The following is a 14,310-nucleotide window of genomic DNA, read 5'->3' as shown; positions in this document are numbered from 1 at the left end:
TGATGGGCGTCGGCCGGTCGCGGCACTACAAGGTCAGGATGCCGAGCGGCCGTGTCTGGTGGAGGAACCGCCGCTTCCTCCGGCCAGTCCCACCCCATGCTGCTGGCCCCCTGACCGAGGACGAGTCTCCTACACCTCACGAGGATCCGCCCCACAGTGCACCTCGACGCTCGGAGCGACTCAGGTCTAAGAAGTCCGCTCAAGACAAAGACTATGAGCGTGAGGGGGGAGGGAGATGTAGGTTATGTATCTAAGCTACTGTGCCGAGTAGCAACCTTGTATATAAGCTACTGTGCCGAGTAGCATCTATGTATATAATTACGTGGCAACACTGCACGTTATGTGGCAACATTGCCCCGAGGCTGCCATATGGCAAGGCAGTCTCAGTCTGACTCCGTGGGTCGTGCATGGCACACGCTAGTCACCACTTGTATTTCTCCTATCCGTTAATAAATGGACTTCAGTGTTACCCGGTGTTTCCCTACCCATCACTGCCTTCTTCAGGGAACACTTGGAACCTTCAATGACTATGCCCCCCCCCCTAATCTCTGTAAGCTGATGGTTAAGACTATATGGAATATAGTCAGCTTAAGCCGTTTAACTGTGTGAGGGAAACACTTTTGATACACCCACAGATTAACTGCAGCTGTGAAACACCTTCAGCTTGACGGCAGCTGTGTGAGGGAAACAAGCTTATATATATTCATGATACGTCCACAGCTTGACGGCAGTTGTGTGAGTGAAACAAGCTTATATACGCTCAAGATGCACCCTCGGCTTGGCGGCAGCAGTGTGAGGGAAACAAGTTTATATATATTCTTCATACACCCACAGCTTGACGCAGCTGTGGTGAAACAAGCATATACGCTCAAGATGCACCTCGGCAGCAGCTGTGAAACAGCTTATATATATTCATGATACGTCCACAGCAGGCGGCGTTGTGAGTGAAACAAGCATATACGCTCAAGATGCACCCTCGGCTTGGCGGCAGCAGTGTGAGGGAAACAAGCTATATATATATTTTCATACACCCACAGCTTGACGCAGCTGTGGCATACTTTTTCTAAGCCTCACAGTTTGCCATGGGGCACAAAAGCTTTAGAAAACGACTTTATTATTAAATTATAAACCAGCTTGAACACGTATGAGGTACTGAAAACACTTACTGAAGCTCTATACGGTGAGTGAAGCGCTATATGGTGGGTGAAGCTCTATGTGGTGAGTGAAGTCTTACACGGTGGATGAATCTCTATAATGGTGGGTGGAGTTCTATATGGTGAGTGAAGCTCTATACGGTGGGTGAAGCTCTATATGGTGAGTGAAGCTCTATATGGCGGGTGAAGCTTTACACTGAGGATGAAGTTCTATGTGGTGGTTGAAGCTCTATTTGGTGGGCGAAGCTCTACATGGTGGGTGAAGCGCGATGTGATGGATGAAGCTCTATATGGTGCGTAAAGTTTTACACGGAGGATGAAGATCTATATGGTAGGTGAAGCCTTACATGGAGGATGAAGCTCTATATGGTGGGTGAAGCTGTTGTAATGATTATTTATCAGCCCAGAGAAGTACGACACATATAACAACAGTAAGTTGATGCTCACGTGGTAACCCACATAGGTTGACACACCCTACAGTGAGAGTGACCGACCCAGGAGAACTGACGGCCGCAAGGTACTATCGTGGACAAAAGTTCGCTCCCTGTAGTGAAACTGAGACACTGGAATGAGTCTCCGAACTGACTTAGCCTGATTGTTATGTGGTGCGGGTGTGCTGTGAGGGTCGATACTGCTTCAGGAGCGAACTTTTGTCCACGATAGTACCTGAGTTAATCCAGCGTTATGACCGTGTTAAAGAAACTACACCTGACCAAGAAACACCCGGGTGGTAATAATTAGGAAGCATTACCGACCAGCGACATGACCACGCACCTGGTCAAATACAGCTGCCCAGACCTGACCCAAGTAGAGATCACGGTCTCAATGACACAGAGTTCTCACCCGCTCGTCATTAGCTAACCCGGGGACATGACCGGCTTCTCAAGAAGCTACCCTTCAACCAGTACATCTGTCACCTGGCCAGACACCCAGATTTTTGACGACATCTTCCGGCTGGAGATCTCCAATATAAGGGCCCTGCTCCTTCCACAATCATTAGCATTCGGATTATTATTGTAACAGGGAAGGGGCCGACAACTCCTTCCCAGAGGGAGACTTCCCCCCCCAGCACCGAGTCTCCAGCTAGCAGAGTCTTCCATAGGAGACATAGTCCAGCATCTCCTGCAGCCTCCACAGCCGCTGGACCTCCATCAGGTCACACGTGAGTCATTGTCAGAACGATCCATTAGGGTGAGTTACTTACGGTGGGAAGTTTATCCATTTCATGTTTGTTGTCCGAGAGTCATTGTATAGTAAAGTCGATGTAATGATTTATTAAGGTGTCCATGCCATTGAGTTGAATAATACATGGCTATACTTAGAGTTGGTGTTTAGAAGAATTTCCCTAGAAACATAGTAACTATTAAATAATTAACCGGCCACGCTACCAAACTTTCCTCACTTTACATTCCTACAACTAAAAATTATTCCTGTATTTTCTGTATGAGTTTTGAATTGTTACACTGTATATGGTTGGTGAAGCGCTATACGATGGGTGAAGCTCTATACGGTGGGTGAAGCTCTATACGGTGGGTGAAGCTTTATATGGTGGGTGAAGCTTTATACGGTGGGTGAAGCTCTATACGGTGGGTGAAGCTCTATATGGTGGATGAAACTGTATACGGTGGGTGAAGCTCTATACGGTGGGTGAAGCTTTAAGCGAAGGATAAAGCTCTATATGGTGGGCGAAGCTCTATATGGTCGGTGAAGCTCTATACGGTGGGCGAAGCTCTATATGGTCGGTGAAGCTTTACACGGAGGATGAAGCTCTATATGGTGGGTGAAGCTCTAGACGGTGGGTGAAGCTCTAGACGGTGGGTGAGTTCTACACGGTGGGGCATGTAAGGGACAATGAGGGTCGAGTCACCTTTGAGATGTAATTAATAATGGGGAAGGAGACGGCCTGGTGAACCCACCGACTGTCACTCTGTGTGTCTGTATTACTGGCTGTGTGTGTAATAATAAATAATAATAATAATAAACGGTTTATTAATAGAGTTGCAGCCGGTGGCTGAAAATATACAGACTTACATTTGATTTAGACATAATGATATAATATGCATTGAATACATTTACAGGGCTGTACAGTACATAAATCAGGAGTTGTTTATTATTTTAACAATAGATGGGATGGTGCTGTTCTTATATCTATCCGTGCGGGCTCTTATGGGCTGAATTTTGTTGTAGTGGCGGACTGCGCGAGTTGGGTGGGGGGCTGCAGGTGGCAGGGTGGCGATGGCAGGGTGGTGCAGTAGTCGGCCAAACCTTTCCAGTGCTTGGTGGTGGAGGTCACTGAGGATGGCACTTCCAGGGTGGAAAGCGTTAGGTGTAGCCGGATATTCTGCGCCGAGCATGATTCTGCAGGCCTTTTCTGCCTTCTCTAGCTGACGTTGTTGGGTGGAGTTGAGACGACGACCAGGCTGGTGACGCCACGTTAGTTTGGGGAGAATAAAGCGTTGTAGATGGTCCTCAGCTCTGGCGTGGGCGTCCCAAGTGACCTAAGTCGTCGTAGCATGTAGAGACGGTACAGGATGCCTTGACTGTATTATTACATGGGCCTTCCAGTCAAGTTTGTTGTCTATAGTTACACCCAGGAGTTGTGTGTGTGTGTGTGTGTGTGTGTGTCTCTTATGGCTCGCTGGCTGTTTGTTTGTGTTATGGCTGGCTGTCTGTCTATCTTTATGGCTGGCTGGCTGGTTGTTTGTATGTCTGTATGGCTAGCTTTTTGTTTATCTTTGTGGTTGGCTGCCTGGCTGTATGGTTGACTGTTGGTCTCTCTTTATGGCTGTCTGTCTGTCTGTCTGTTTGTATAGCTGACTGTTTGTCTCTCCTTATCGCTGGCTGGCTGTTAGCCTGGTCGAGGATAATTGGGACATGCAGGAAGCGGCAGTAAAAATTAATTATCGGAACAACAGAATATCGGATTAGCAGAACAGTGAAACAGTGGATCAACGGAACAGTGAAACAGTTGATCAACTGAACAACGAATTAAACAAATAATAACCAATAAAAAAGAACAGTGGAACAGAAGAACACTGAAACGAACAGTACAGAACATATTATGAACTTTAAGACGGGTGTACTGTAGTATAGGGGAACTCTGGACGTAGAATAGGCAGTAAAACACAGGCTGCTTGCTTCTTCTGTTCTCGTGTAGGTCTCAGTGGCTCACATTGTTACACGATATCCCAATACAATTAGGATACCTAACAGATAGGCACGCCCCCTGGATGCCATCTAGAAGTGGAATGCAACGCCATATCTGAAGCAGAGGTCACTTCACGACACAACGGAACAATGGTGTGGAACATGGGAACAACAGGGGTGTGTATCTATTACCAGTACTCATAATCAAGTCATCGCAGACAACTGCTTCCACCTCAGTCAGTATCAAAGGAGGTATTGTTGTGGCCGTTCTTTCTGATTGGCAGGCAGCAGCACAGCCTGGACCTGAGGGAAGTTACTGCTGTCTCCTGCTGGGCCGCCTCTTGCCTCGACCTCCCCCCCCCAGGGCGGGCGGCTCCTCTCTGTTCTCAGTGGCACTTGGGGCGTCTGTTGGGAGCCTTTGATGTCTCCTGCTTGGCCATTAACTCTTAACCAGTATTTTGAAGGTTTGAGGGAACTCTTGCGTGGCCACTAACACTTAGCCATTATTTTGGAGGTTACAGAGACCTCTTGCGTGGCCACTCAGTTCTGGGCCGTGAGCGAGATGGCACTAAGAAGCACCTAAAGTGTAGCAGGACGCCGAGAAGTTCAATATAAACAAAAGTAGTGTGCGTCAACAAAGAAGGACACAAATTAATTACAGGAGAAAAAAATCATAAATTAAGTAAATAAGTCGGCCATCTACGATAAGATGTCTTTATGACTAATGGGATAAAAATAATTGTAATGTATGTTTACTTAGGGTTATATATCTGCCTTAAGGAGGAATCAAGCGGAGGGAGGAGTTAAAGAAACACCTGGACCCAGACCACATAACACATCAATCCTCCTGCCCTCTGGTGGCCGACGAGAGAAACAACCAAGGATTGTTTACTTCTTGTCCGATTGCGATGACAGAGAGAGAGAGAGAGAGAGAGACCTACCAAACATTGACCTACTGGTTTTCTCCTACTGTACCGGCAATATTGACCAACACTTACTACGAGTTTTGGCAAGTAACTGGTATAGGTTGTATTATTGCTTCTACCATCACTACCGCCACTAAGTCCTGCGCTCTTGCCAATACATTACTCAGTCTCACTCATCTGAAAGGCGAACCATAACTAAAATTTAATAATAATAATAATAATAATAATAATAATAATAATAATAATAATAATAATAATAATAATAATAATAATCTCTCTAAGTCTAAAAAAAATGTCAAATGTGAACACACACTTGTATATTAACTAATTCGCACACTGCTCACACCTAACCTAACCAAACTTAACCTAACCTAATAAACCTAACCTAACCTAACAAACCTAACCTAACCTAACCTAACCTGTATATTAACACCACACACCTGTCAACCTCAACATTTGTATCGTCTACTTATGGTCAGGAAAATGGAAGTTGTTTTAGCACACAATACACTTGTTTACACTTGTGACAACGATTTGTCAGGAGAGGGCGAGTCCCCAGGTGGCAGTGACGTTACAGTGAGTAAGGTGACGCACGCTCCACGATGGATGACCCAGCCTCTGTCAATAGTCTTGTGGGACACTCTTTCTTCCTCACCACACCAAGACGCTCCCTCACCACACCAAGACCTCCTCACCACACCAAGACGCATCCTCACTACACCAAGACGCTTCCTACACAAGACGCTCCTCACTACACCAAGACGCTCCTCCACCACCAAACGCTCCTCACCACACCAAGACGCTCCCTCACCACACCAAGACGCATCCTCACTACACCAAGACGCATCCTAACCACACCAATACGCTCCCTCACTACACCAAGACGCTCCCTCACCACCAAGAGGCTCTCCACCCACACCAAGACGTCCCTCACACACCAAGACGCTCCCTTACAAACACCAATACGCTCCCTCCACACCAAGCCTCCCTCACTACACCAAGATGCATCCTCACTACACTAAGCCGTCCCTCACCACACAAAGGCGCAACCTCACCCACACAAGACCCCCTCACTACACCAAGATGCTCCTCACACACACCAAGACGCTCCTCACTACACCAGACGCTCCCTCAACACACAAGACACTCTCTCTCCCACACGGGCTCCTCACCCACCAAGACTCCCTCCACCACACCAACTCCCTCCACTACCCAAGACCCTCCCTTACACAAACCCCCTCACTGCACAACTCCCTCACCCCCCAAGGCCCACCCAACCTCCACACCAAGACGCTCTCTCAACACACCAAGACCTTCCTCCTACACCAGGACGACCCCTTCCACAAGACGCTCTCTCACCACAGACGCTCCCTCACCACACCAAGACGCTCTCACTACACCAAGACGCTCCTCACTACACCAAGACCCTCACTACACCAAGACGCTCCCTCACCACCAAGATGCTCCCTCACTACACCAGACGCTCCCTCACCACACAGACGCTCCCTCACACTACACCAAGACGCTCCTCCACCACCAGACGCTCCCTCACTACACCAGACGCTCCCTCACTACCAAGACGCTCCCTCACCACACCAGATGCCCTCACTACACCAGGCGCTCCTCCACACAAGACGCTCCTCCACACAAGAACCTTCCCTCACTCCAAGACGCTCCCTCACCACACCGAGCATCCCTCACTACACCAAGACGCTCCCTCACTACACCAAGACGCTCCCTCACTACACCAAGACGCTCCCTCACCACACCAAGACGCTTCCTTACTACAGACGCTCCCTCACTATCCAAGACGCTCCTTACTACACCAAGACGCTCCTCACTACACCAAGCACTCTCTCACTACACCAGGCAACTCCTCACCTACACCAGACGCTCCTCACCACACCAAGACCTTCCTTACTACAAGACGCTCCCTCACTACACCAAGACGCTTCCCTCAACACACCAGGACGCTCCTCACTACACCAAGACGCTCTCTCACTACCAAGACGCTCCCTCACTACACCAAGACGCTCCTCAACACAAGACGCTCCCCTCACTACACCAAGACGCTCTCTCACCACACCAAGACGCTCCCTCACTACCTAGGCAACCTCCTCCACCCACCAAGACCCACCCTTACTACACAAGACGCTCCCTCACTATACCAAGACGCTCCCTTACTACATCAAGACGCTCCCTCACTATACCAAGACGACGCTTCACCAAACCAAGACGACTCCTCACAACACCATGACGACCCCTCACTACATCAAGCTCCCTCACCACAAGACAAAATCATATAACAACTTTCCACGACAAAAATTTATTCCAAACATTACATTTCTGCAGAAAAATAATCCCATCACGTTAAATTTATGTAAGTCTTTAATACCTGATAAGTTAGGTAATTTCAGGTGAGGTATATGTGACTTTATCCTACACTCAACACCACAGTCTCAAATTCACACTACAAGGACGGTATTAATATACGGTTGAATATATTATGTTGAAGTATTGTAGTCACCTTAGGAACACCTCTGTACACACACACAGAGTTCCTCTACCTTTAACCTTATCACAGTCTACGAGGACAACTACACAGTCATCATGGACAGGACAACTACACAGTCATCGAGGACAACTAAACAGTCATCGAGGACAGCTATAGTCATCGAGGACAACTTAGCTTTCTTCGAGGACAACTACACAGTCATCGAGGACAACTACACAGTCATCAAGGACAACTATACAGTCATCGAGGACAATTACAGTCAACAAGGACAACTACACAGTCATCGGGAACAATTACAATACGAGGACAACTAAACTGGCATCGATGACAACTACACAGTTATCGAGGACAACTACACAATCATCGAGGACAACTGCACAGTCTACGAGAAAACCTAAACTCTCATCGAGGACAACTACACAGTCATCGAGGACAACTGCACAGTCTACGAGAAAACCTAAACTCTCATCGAGGACAACACAGTCATCGAAAACAGCTACAGTCATCGAGGACAACTACTCAGTCATCGAGGACAACTAGACAGTCATCGAGAACAGCTACAATCATCGAGGACAACTACTCAGTCATTGAGGAAAACTACACAGTCATCGAGGACAACTACACAGTCATGAGAAAATACACAGTCATCGACGAAAACTACACAGTTATCGAGAACAACTACACAGTTATCGAGGACAAGTCACAGTCATTGAGGACAACTACACAGTCATCGAGGACAATCACAGTCATAGAGGACAACTACACAGTCTACGAGGATAACTAAACTGTCTTCGAGGACAACTACACAGTTATCGAAGACAACTACACAGTTGTCGAGGACAACTACACAATTATCGAGGACAACTACACAATTATCGAGGACAACTACACAGTTATCGAGGACAACTACACAGTTATCGAGGACAACTACACAGTTATCGAGGACAATGTATATTAGTTGTAAGAACGAATTTCAAGGAAAAAATAATTATTATGAATATTGACTTTGATAATACTGTAAGTGGTGTAGTGAGTGTTATGGTGCAGAGGCCAAGATAATACTGAAAGTGGTGTAGTGAGTGTTATGGTGCAGAGGCCAAGATAATACTATAAGTGGTGTAGTGAGTGTTATGGTGCAGAGGCCAAGATAATACTATAAGTGGTGTAGTGAGTGTTATGGTGAAGATAATATAAAGGGTGAAGTGAGTGTTATTGTGCAGAGGCCAAGATAATACTGAAAGTGGTGTAGTGAGTGTGGTGCAGAGGGTAGTGAGGTGAGCCAAGATAATACCGTAAGTGGTTTAGTGAGTATTATGGTGCAGAGACCAAGATAATACTGTAAGTGGTGTAGTGAGTGTTATGGTGCACAGGCCAAGATATAACATTTATCTGTTAGACATTGGTTCATCTACAAGACAAATTATGCTTTTAGAAAGGAGAATAATGGCCGAATAAGCCCTAAAATACTGAAGTTTTTTAGAATAACTTTTATAGGGTAGTAGAGGGTACTTGGGGTAGGGGTGAGGAGGCATGGAGGGTGTAGTGAGAGGTGGTACTTGAGGGTGTAGGAGGAGTGAGAGGTGGTACTTGGAGGGTGTAGGTAGGGAGGAGAGGTGGCACTGAGGGTGTGGGTGTGAGATGGAGGGTGTGGGTAGGGGTGGAGAGGTACTTGGAGGGGTGTAGGGTGAGAGGTGGTACTTGAGGTGTAGGTGGGGTGAGAGGTAGGTACTTGGAGGGGTGGTGGGAGGGGTGTAGTAGGGGAGGAGGAGGTGGTACTGGAGGTGGGGTGAAGGGGTAGAGGTGGGAGGGTGTAGGGGTGAGAGGTGGTACTTGGAGGGGTGTAGGAGGGTGAGAGGTGGCACTGGAGGAGGTAGAGGGGAGGAGAGGCCTGGAGGGGTGTAGGTAGGGGGAGAGGTACTGGAGGGGTGTAGGTAGGAGGAGAGGTGGTACTTGGAGGGGTGTGGGTAGGGGTGAGAGGTGGTACTTGGAGGTGTAGGTAGGGGTGAGAGGTAGCTGGAGGTGGTGTGAGGGCTTGGAGGGGTGGGTGAGAGGTGGTACTGAGGTGAGGTGAGAGGTACTTGGAGGGTGTAGGTAGGGGTGAGAGGTGGTACTGGAGGGGTGTAGGTAGGGGTGAGGGGAGGATGGAGGTAGTAGTGTGAGAGGTGGTACTGGAGGGTGTGGGTAGGGGTGAGAGGTGGTACTTGGAGGGTGTGGGTAGGGGTGAGAGGTGGTACTTGGAGGGGTGTAGGTGAGGGGTGAGAGGTGGAAATGGAGGGGTGTAGGTAGGGAGGAGAGGTGGTACTTGGAGGGGTGTGGGTAGGGGTGAGAGGTGGTACTGGAGGGGTGTAGGTAGGGGTGAGAGGTGGTACGGGAGGTGTGGGTGAGGGTGAGAGGTGGTACTGGAGGGTGTAGTGGAGTGGGAGAGGTGGTACTGGAAGAGTGTGGTAGGGGTGAGAGGTGGTACTTGGAGGGGTGTAGGTAGGGGTGAGAGGTGGTACTTGGAGGGGTGTAGTAGGGTGAGAGGTGGTACTTGGATGGTATGGTTTGTGTGTGGCGGTGCAAGAGTCAACATGATCACAGAGGTCAACTATGGAGGGAACCAACACAGTGCACAAAGTTCTCTACCACACAACACCAGGTACAGAGTATAAGTTCTTTGAGGGATCGACCCAGTACCACCATCACACGTTCTCCTGACAATAGTGAAGATGTTGGCTCAGGGTAGTGACAGTGACACTAGGCTAACCCAATGCTGCCAACCCCTTTGATATGTTTCAGCCTGTAGTACATTGTTTTAGACTAATGAAGGTTTTCCCTTTCCACTCATCTTTTCGTTCATAGATATCTTTATTCTAAAACTTATAATTAAATGCAATAAATATGTAAGTATAAATAAATATATAAATAAATAAATAAATAAATTAATTAATTCATTAATATATAAACTGAGCCATAATATAACAAAACATATAATTAATTCATCTTACAACAGCGGCAGAAAACAGTCACGACACACACACACACACACAGTGTTTTATGTTCACCTCCGCGGCCAGCTACACTCTCTTAACACTATACACAGTGAATGTTACGCGTGCTTGTGCATAAATACATTACCTAAATCATCTGTTTTATAATTACCTTTGTCATTAATTCTAATTGATTGGTTGAACGTGTTTCTGAATTAATCGAAGTGAACGTGGCATGTGTTTGTGTAGCGTCATTAATTATCCAATCATCTGAATTCATGAAAATTACGTCATCGGAGATCATGGTGGCTGGACCAATGACAGTGCTTTATTGAAAATTAGGAAGAAATTTTCAGCGTTCATATGTTTGTGTCGTTGTAACAAGGAGTGAGAGGAGGAGAGTATGAGAGAAGAGGTGGGTGTGAGAAGAGGTGGGTGTGAGAAGAGGTGGGTGTGAGAAGAGGTGGATGAGAGGAGGTGGGGTGTGAGAGGAGATGGGTGTGAGAAAGGGGGTGTGAGAGGAGGTGGGGTGAGAAGAGGTGGGTGTGGAGAAGAGGTGGTGTGGAGAGGAGGGAAGGAGGGAGGTGGGTGTGAGAAGAGGGGGGTGGGGTGGAGAGAGGAGGGGGAGGAGGTGTGAGAGGAGGTGGGTGAGAAGAGGTGGGTGTGAGAGGAGGTGGGTGGGAGAAGAGGTGGTGTGTGAGAGAGGGGGGGGAGGGGTGAGAGGAAGGGTGGAGAAGAGAGGTGGTGTGTGGGGGAGAGGAGTGAAGGAGGGGGGTGGAGAGAGGGGGTGAGAGGAGGTGGGAGAGGAGTGGGATGTGAGAGGAGGTGGGTGTGAGAGGAGGTGGTGTGGGAGAGGAGGGGGAGAGAGGTGTGGAGAAGAGGGGGGTGTGAGAGGAGGTGGGTGAGGAGGAGGTGGGAGTGGAGGGTGAGGTGAGAGGAGGAGGTGTGAGAGGAGGTGGGGTGTAGAGGAGGTGGGTGGGAGAAGGGGGTGAGAGGAGGTGGATGGGAGGAGGAGGTGGGGGAGAGGAGGTAGGAAGAAGGGGTGGGAGAAGAGGTGTGGGGTGTGGAGAAGAGGTGGGAAGAAAAGAGGTGGGGTGTGGAGAGGAGGGGGAGAGGAGGAGGTGGGAGAAGAGGTGGGGTGTGAGAGGAGGATGTGAGAGAGTGTGGGTGTGAGAGGAGGGGGGGTTTGAAAGAAGATGGGTGTGAGAAGGTGGGTGGGAGGAAGGAGGTGGGGTGTGGAGAAGAGGGTGGAGGAGGGGGTGGAGAGAGGGGTGGGGGAGAGGAGGTGGGTGTGAGAGGAGGGGGTGGGAGGAGGAGGGGGGTGAGAGGAGGGGGAAGAGGAGGGGGTGGGAGAGGGAGAGAGAGAGAGAGGGGGTGAGAGGAGGGGGGTGGGGAGAGGAGGTGGAGGAGGGGGTGGAGAGGAGGGGGTGGAGGAGGGGGGTGGAGAGGGGGGGTGGGAGAGGAGGTGGGTGTGAGAGGAGGTGGGGTGAGGAGGAGGGGTGGAGGAGGTGGGAGGAGAGGAGGGGGGGTGGGAGAGGAGGTGGGTGAGAGGAGGGGTGGGGTGTGGGAGAGGAGGTGGGTGGAGAGGGGGGGGGTGTGAGAGGGAGGAGGAGGCCAGAGGGGGTGAGGAGGTGAGGTGTGGAGAGGTAGGGTGTGGAGAGGAGGTGGGGTGGGGAGAGGAGGGAGGTGGGAGAGGAGGTGGGGGAAGAGAGAGGGAGGGGGAGAGGAGGGGGAGTGTGGAGAGGAGGTGGAGAGGAGGTGGTGTGAGGAGGAGGTGTGAGAGGAGGGAGAGGGGGTGTGTGAGAGGAGGAGGGGGGAGGGGAGGTGGGAGTGAGAGAAGGAGGTGTGTGGGAGGAGGGGTAGGGAGAGGGGAGGGGTGGAGAGGAGGGGGTGGAGGAGAGTGAGAGGCGTGGGGGGAGAGGTGGGGGGAGAGGAGGTTGGTGTGGGAGAGGAGGGATGGAGAGGAGGGGGGGTGGAGAGAGGAGGGGAGAGGAGGTGGGTGTGAGAGGAGGTGTGGGGAGGAGGGGGGTGTGAGAGGAGGTGTGAGAGGAGGTGATGTGGAGGAGGTGGGTGGAGAGGGAGGTGAGGGGAGAGGAGGTAGGGGTGTGAGAGGAGGTGGGTGGAGAGGAGGTGGGTGGGAGAGGAGGTGGGGTGAGAAGAAAGGGAGGTGGGGGTGGGGAGAGGAGGTGAGTGTGGGGAGGAGGGGGGTGGGGAGAGGAGGTGGGGTGGGGAGGGAGGAGTGTGAGAGAGAGGTGGGAGGAGGGGTGTGAGAGGAGGTAGGGGAGGAGGGTGAGGGGGGGTGGGGTGTGGGAGGAGTGGAGGAGGTGAGAGGAGGAGGGGTGTGGAGAGGAGGGGTGTGGAGGAGGTGGGGGGAGGAGGTGGGGTGTGAGAGGAGGGTGTGGGGAGAGGAGGTGGTGGAGAGGAGGGGGGAGAGGAGGTGGGGTGAGAGGAGGTGGGAAAAGGAGGAGGTGGGTGTGGGAGAGGAGGTGGGTGTGGGGTGAGGTGGGGTGGAGAGGAGGTGGGTGGGGAGGGGTTGGGGGGAGAGGGGTGGTGGAGGAGGTGGGGGAGAGGGGAGGGGTTGAGAGGAGGTGGGGTGCAGAGGAGGTGGGGAGGGAGAGGAGGGGGGTGTGAGGGAGGTGGGGTGAGGAGGAGGGGGGGTGGAAGGAGGGGGGGTGGAGAGGAGGTGGGTGAGAGGAGGAGTGAGAGGAGGTGGGGTGTGGGAGAGGATGGGGTGAGAGGAGGTGGGGTGTTGGAGATGGGGCAGGGGGTGAGAGGAGGTGGGGTGAGAGGGAGGGGTGGGGAGAGGGAGGGGGGGTGGAGAGGAGGTAGGGGGAGAGGAGAGGTGTGAGGAGGGTGGGAGAGGAGGTGGGTGTGGAGAGGAGGTGTGGGGGTGAGAGGAGGGAGGGAGGAGGGTGGAGGAGGTGGGTGTGGAGAGGAGGTGGGTGGGGAGAGGAGGTGTGGGGGAGGAGGTAGTGTGAGAGGTGGGGTGGGAGAGGGAGGTGGTGGGAGAGGAGGGGGCTTGAGAGGAGGGGTGTAGAGGAGGTGGATGAGAGGGAGGTGGGGAGGGGAGGAGGGGTGGGTGGGAGAGGAGGTGTGTGGAGAGGAGGGGAGTGAGAGGAGGTGGGTGGGAGAGGAGGTGGGAGTGAGAGGAGGTGGTGGAGGAGGTGGGTGGGAGAGGAGGTGGGTGTGGAGAGGAGGTGGGGTGTGAGAGGTGGTGGGTGAGAGGAGGTGTGGGGTGTGTGGGGAGAGGAGATGGGTGTGTGAGAGGAGGTGGGGTGTGGAGAGGAGGTGGGGTGTGAGAGGGCAGGAGAGGGGGTGGGTGGGGAGAGGAGGAGGGGTTGAGAGAGAGGGGTGAGAGGAGGTGGGTGTGAGAGGAGGTGGGGGTGAGAGGGGAGGTGGGGTGGGAGAGGGGAGGTGGGTGTGGGAGAGGGAGGGGAGTGAGAGGGAGGGGGAGTGGGGAGGGAGGTGGGGTGGGAGAGGAGGTAGGGGTGGGAGAGGAGGTGTGAGAGGAGGGGGGAGAGGAGGGAGGTGGGGAGGAGGTGGGGTGGAGAGAAGGGTGTGGGGAGAGGAGGAGGGAGAGGAGGTGGGGTGGGAGAGGG

The 14,310-nt window shown here is 51.5% G+C and overlaps 1 protein-coding gene across 1 annotated transcript; it reads left to right on the top strand.

Annotated features, from left to right (window-relative positions):
• Nucleotides 1-8,370: 8,370 nt before the first annotated feature.
• LOC121859637 (DNA-directed RNA polymerase subunit beta''-like) lies at nt 8,371-8,700 on the top strand. Its single transcript, XM_042356571.1, has 2 exons — nt 8,371-8,508; nt 8,539-8,700. The coding sequence occupies exons 1-2, from the start codon at nt 8,371-8,373 to the stop codon at nt 8,698-8,700; spliced, it is 300 nt and encodes a 99-aa protein (XP_042212505.1).
• Nucleotides 8,701-14,310: the final 5,610 nt, after the last annotated feature.

This window comes from Homarus americanus, unplaced genomic scaffold (genome assembly GCF_018991925.1).
Source record: "Homarus americanus isolate GMGI-L3 unplaced genomic scaffold, GMGI_Hamer_2.0 scaffold7626, whole genome shotgun sequence".
Lineage (NCBI taxonomy): Eukaryota > Metazoa > Arthropoda > Malacostraca > Decapoda > Nephropidae > Homarus > Homarus americanus.
This window is presented reverse-complemented; position numbering and strand designations above follow the sequence as displayed.

Excerpts from the sequence above, each read along its gene's own strand:
- LOC121859637 (XM_042356571.1), top strand. The coding sequence starts at position 8,371 with ATGAGAAAATACACAGTCATCGACGAAAACTACACAGTTATCGAGAAC. Across the intron at positions 8,509-8,538 it reads TCATAGAGGACAACTACACA|GACAACTACACAGTTATCGA; the intron begins GTCTACGAGGAT and ends ACTGTCTTCGAG.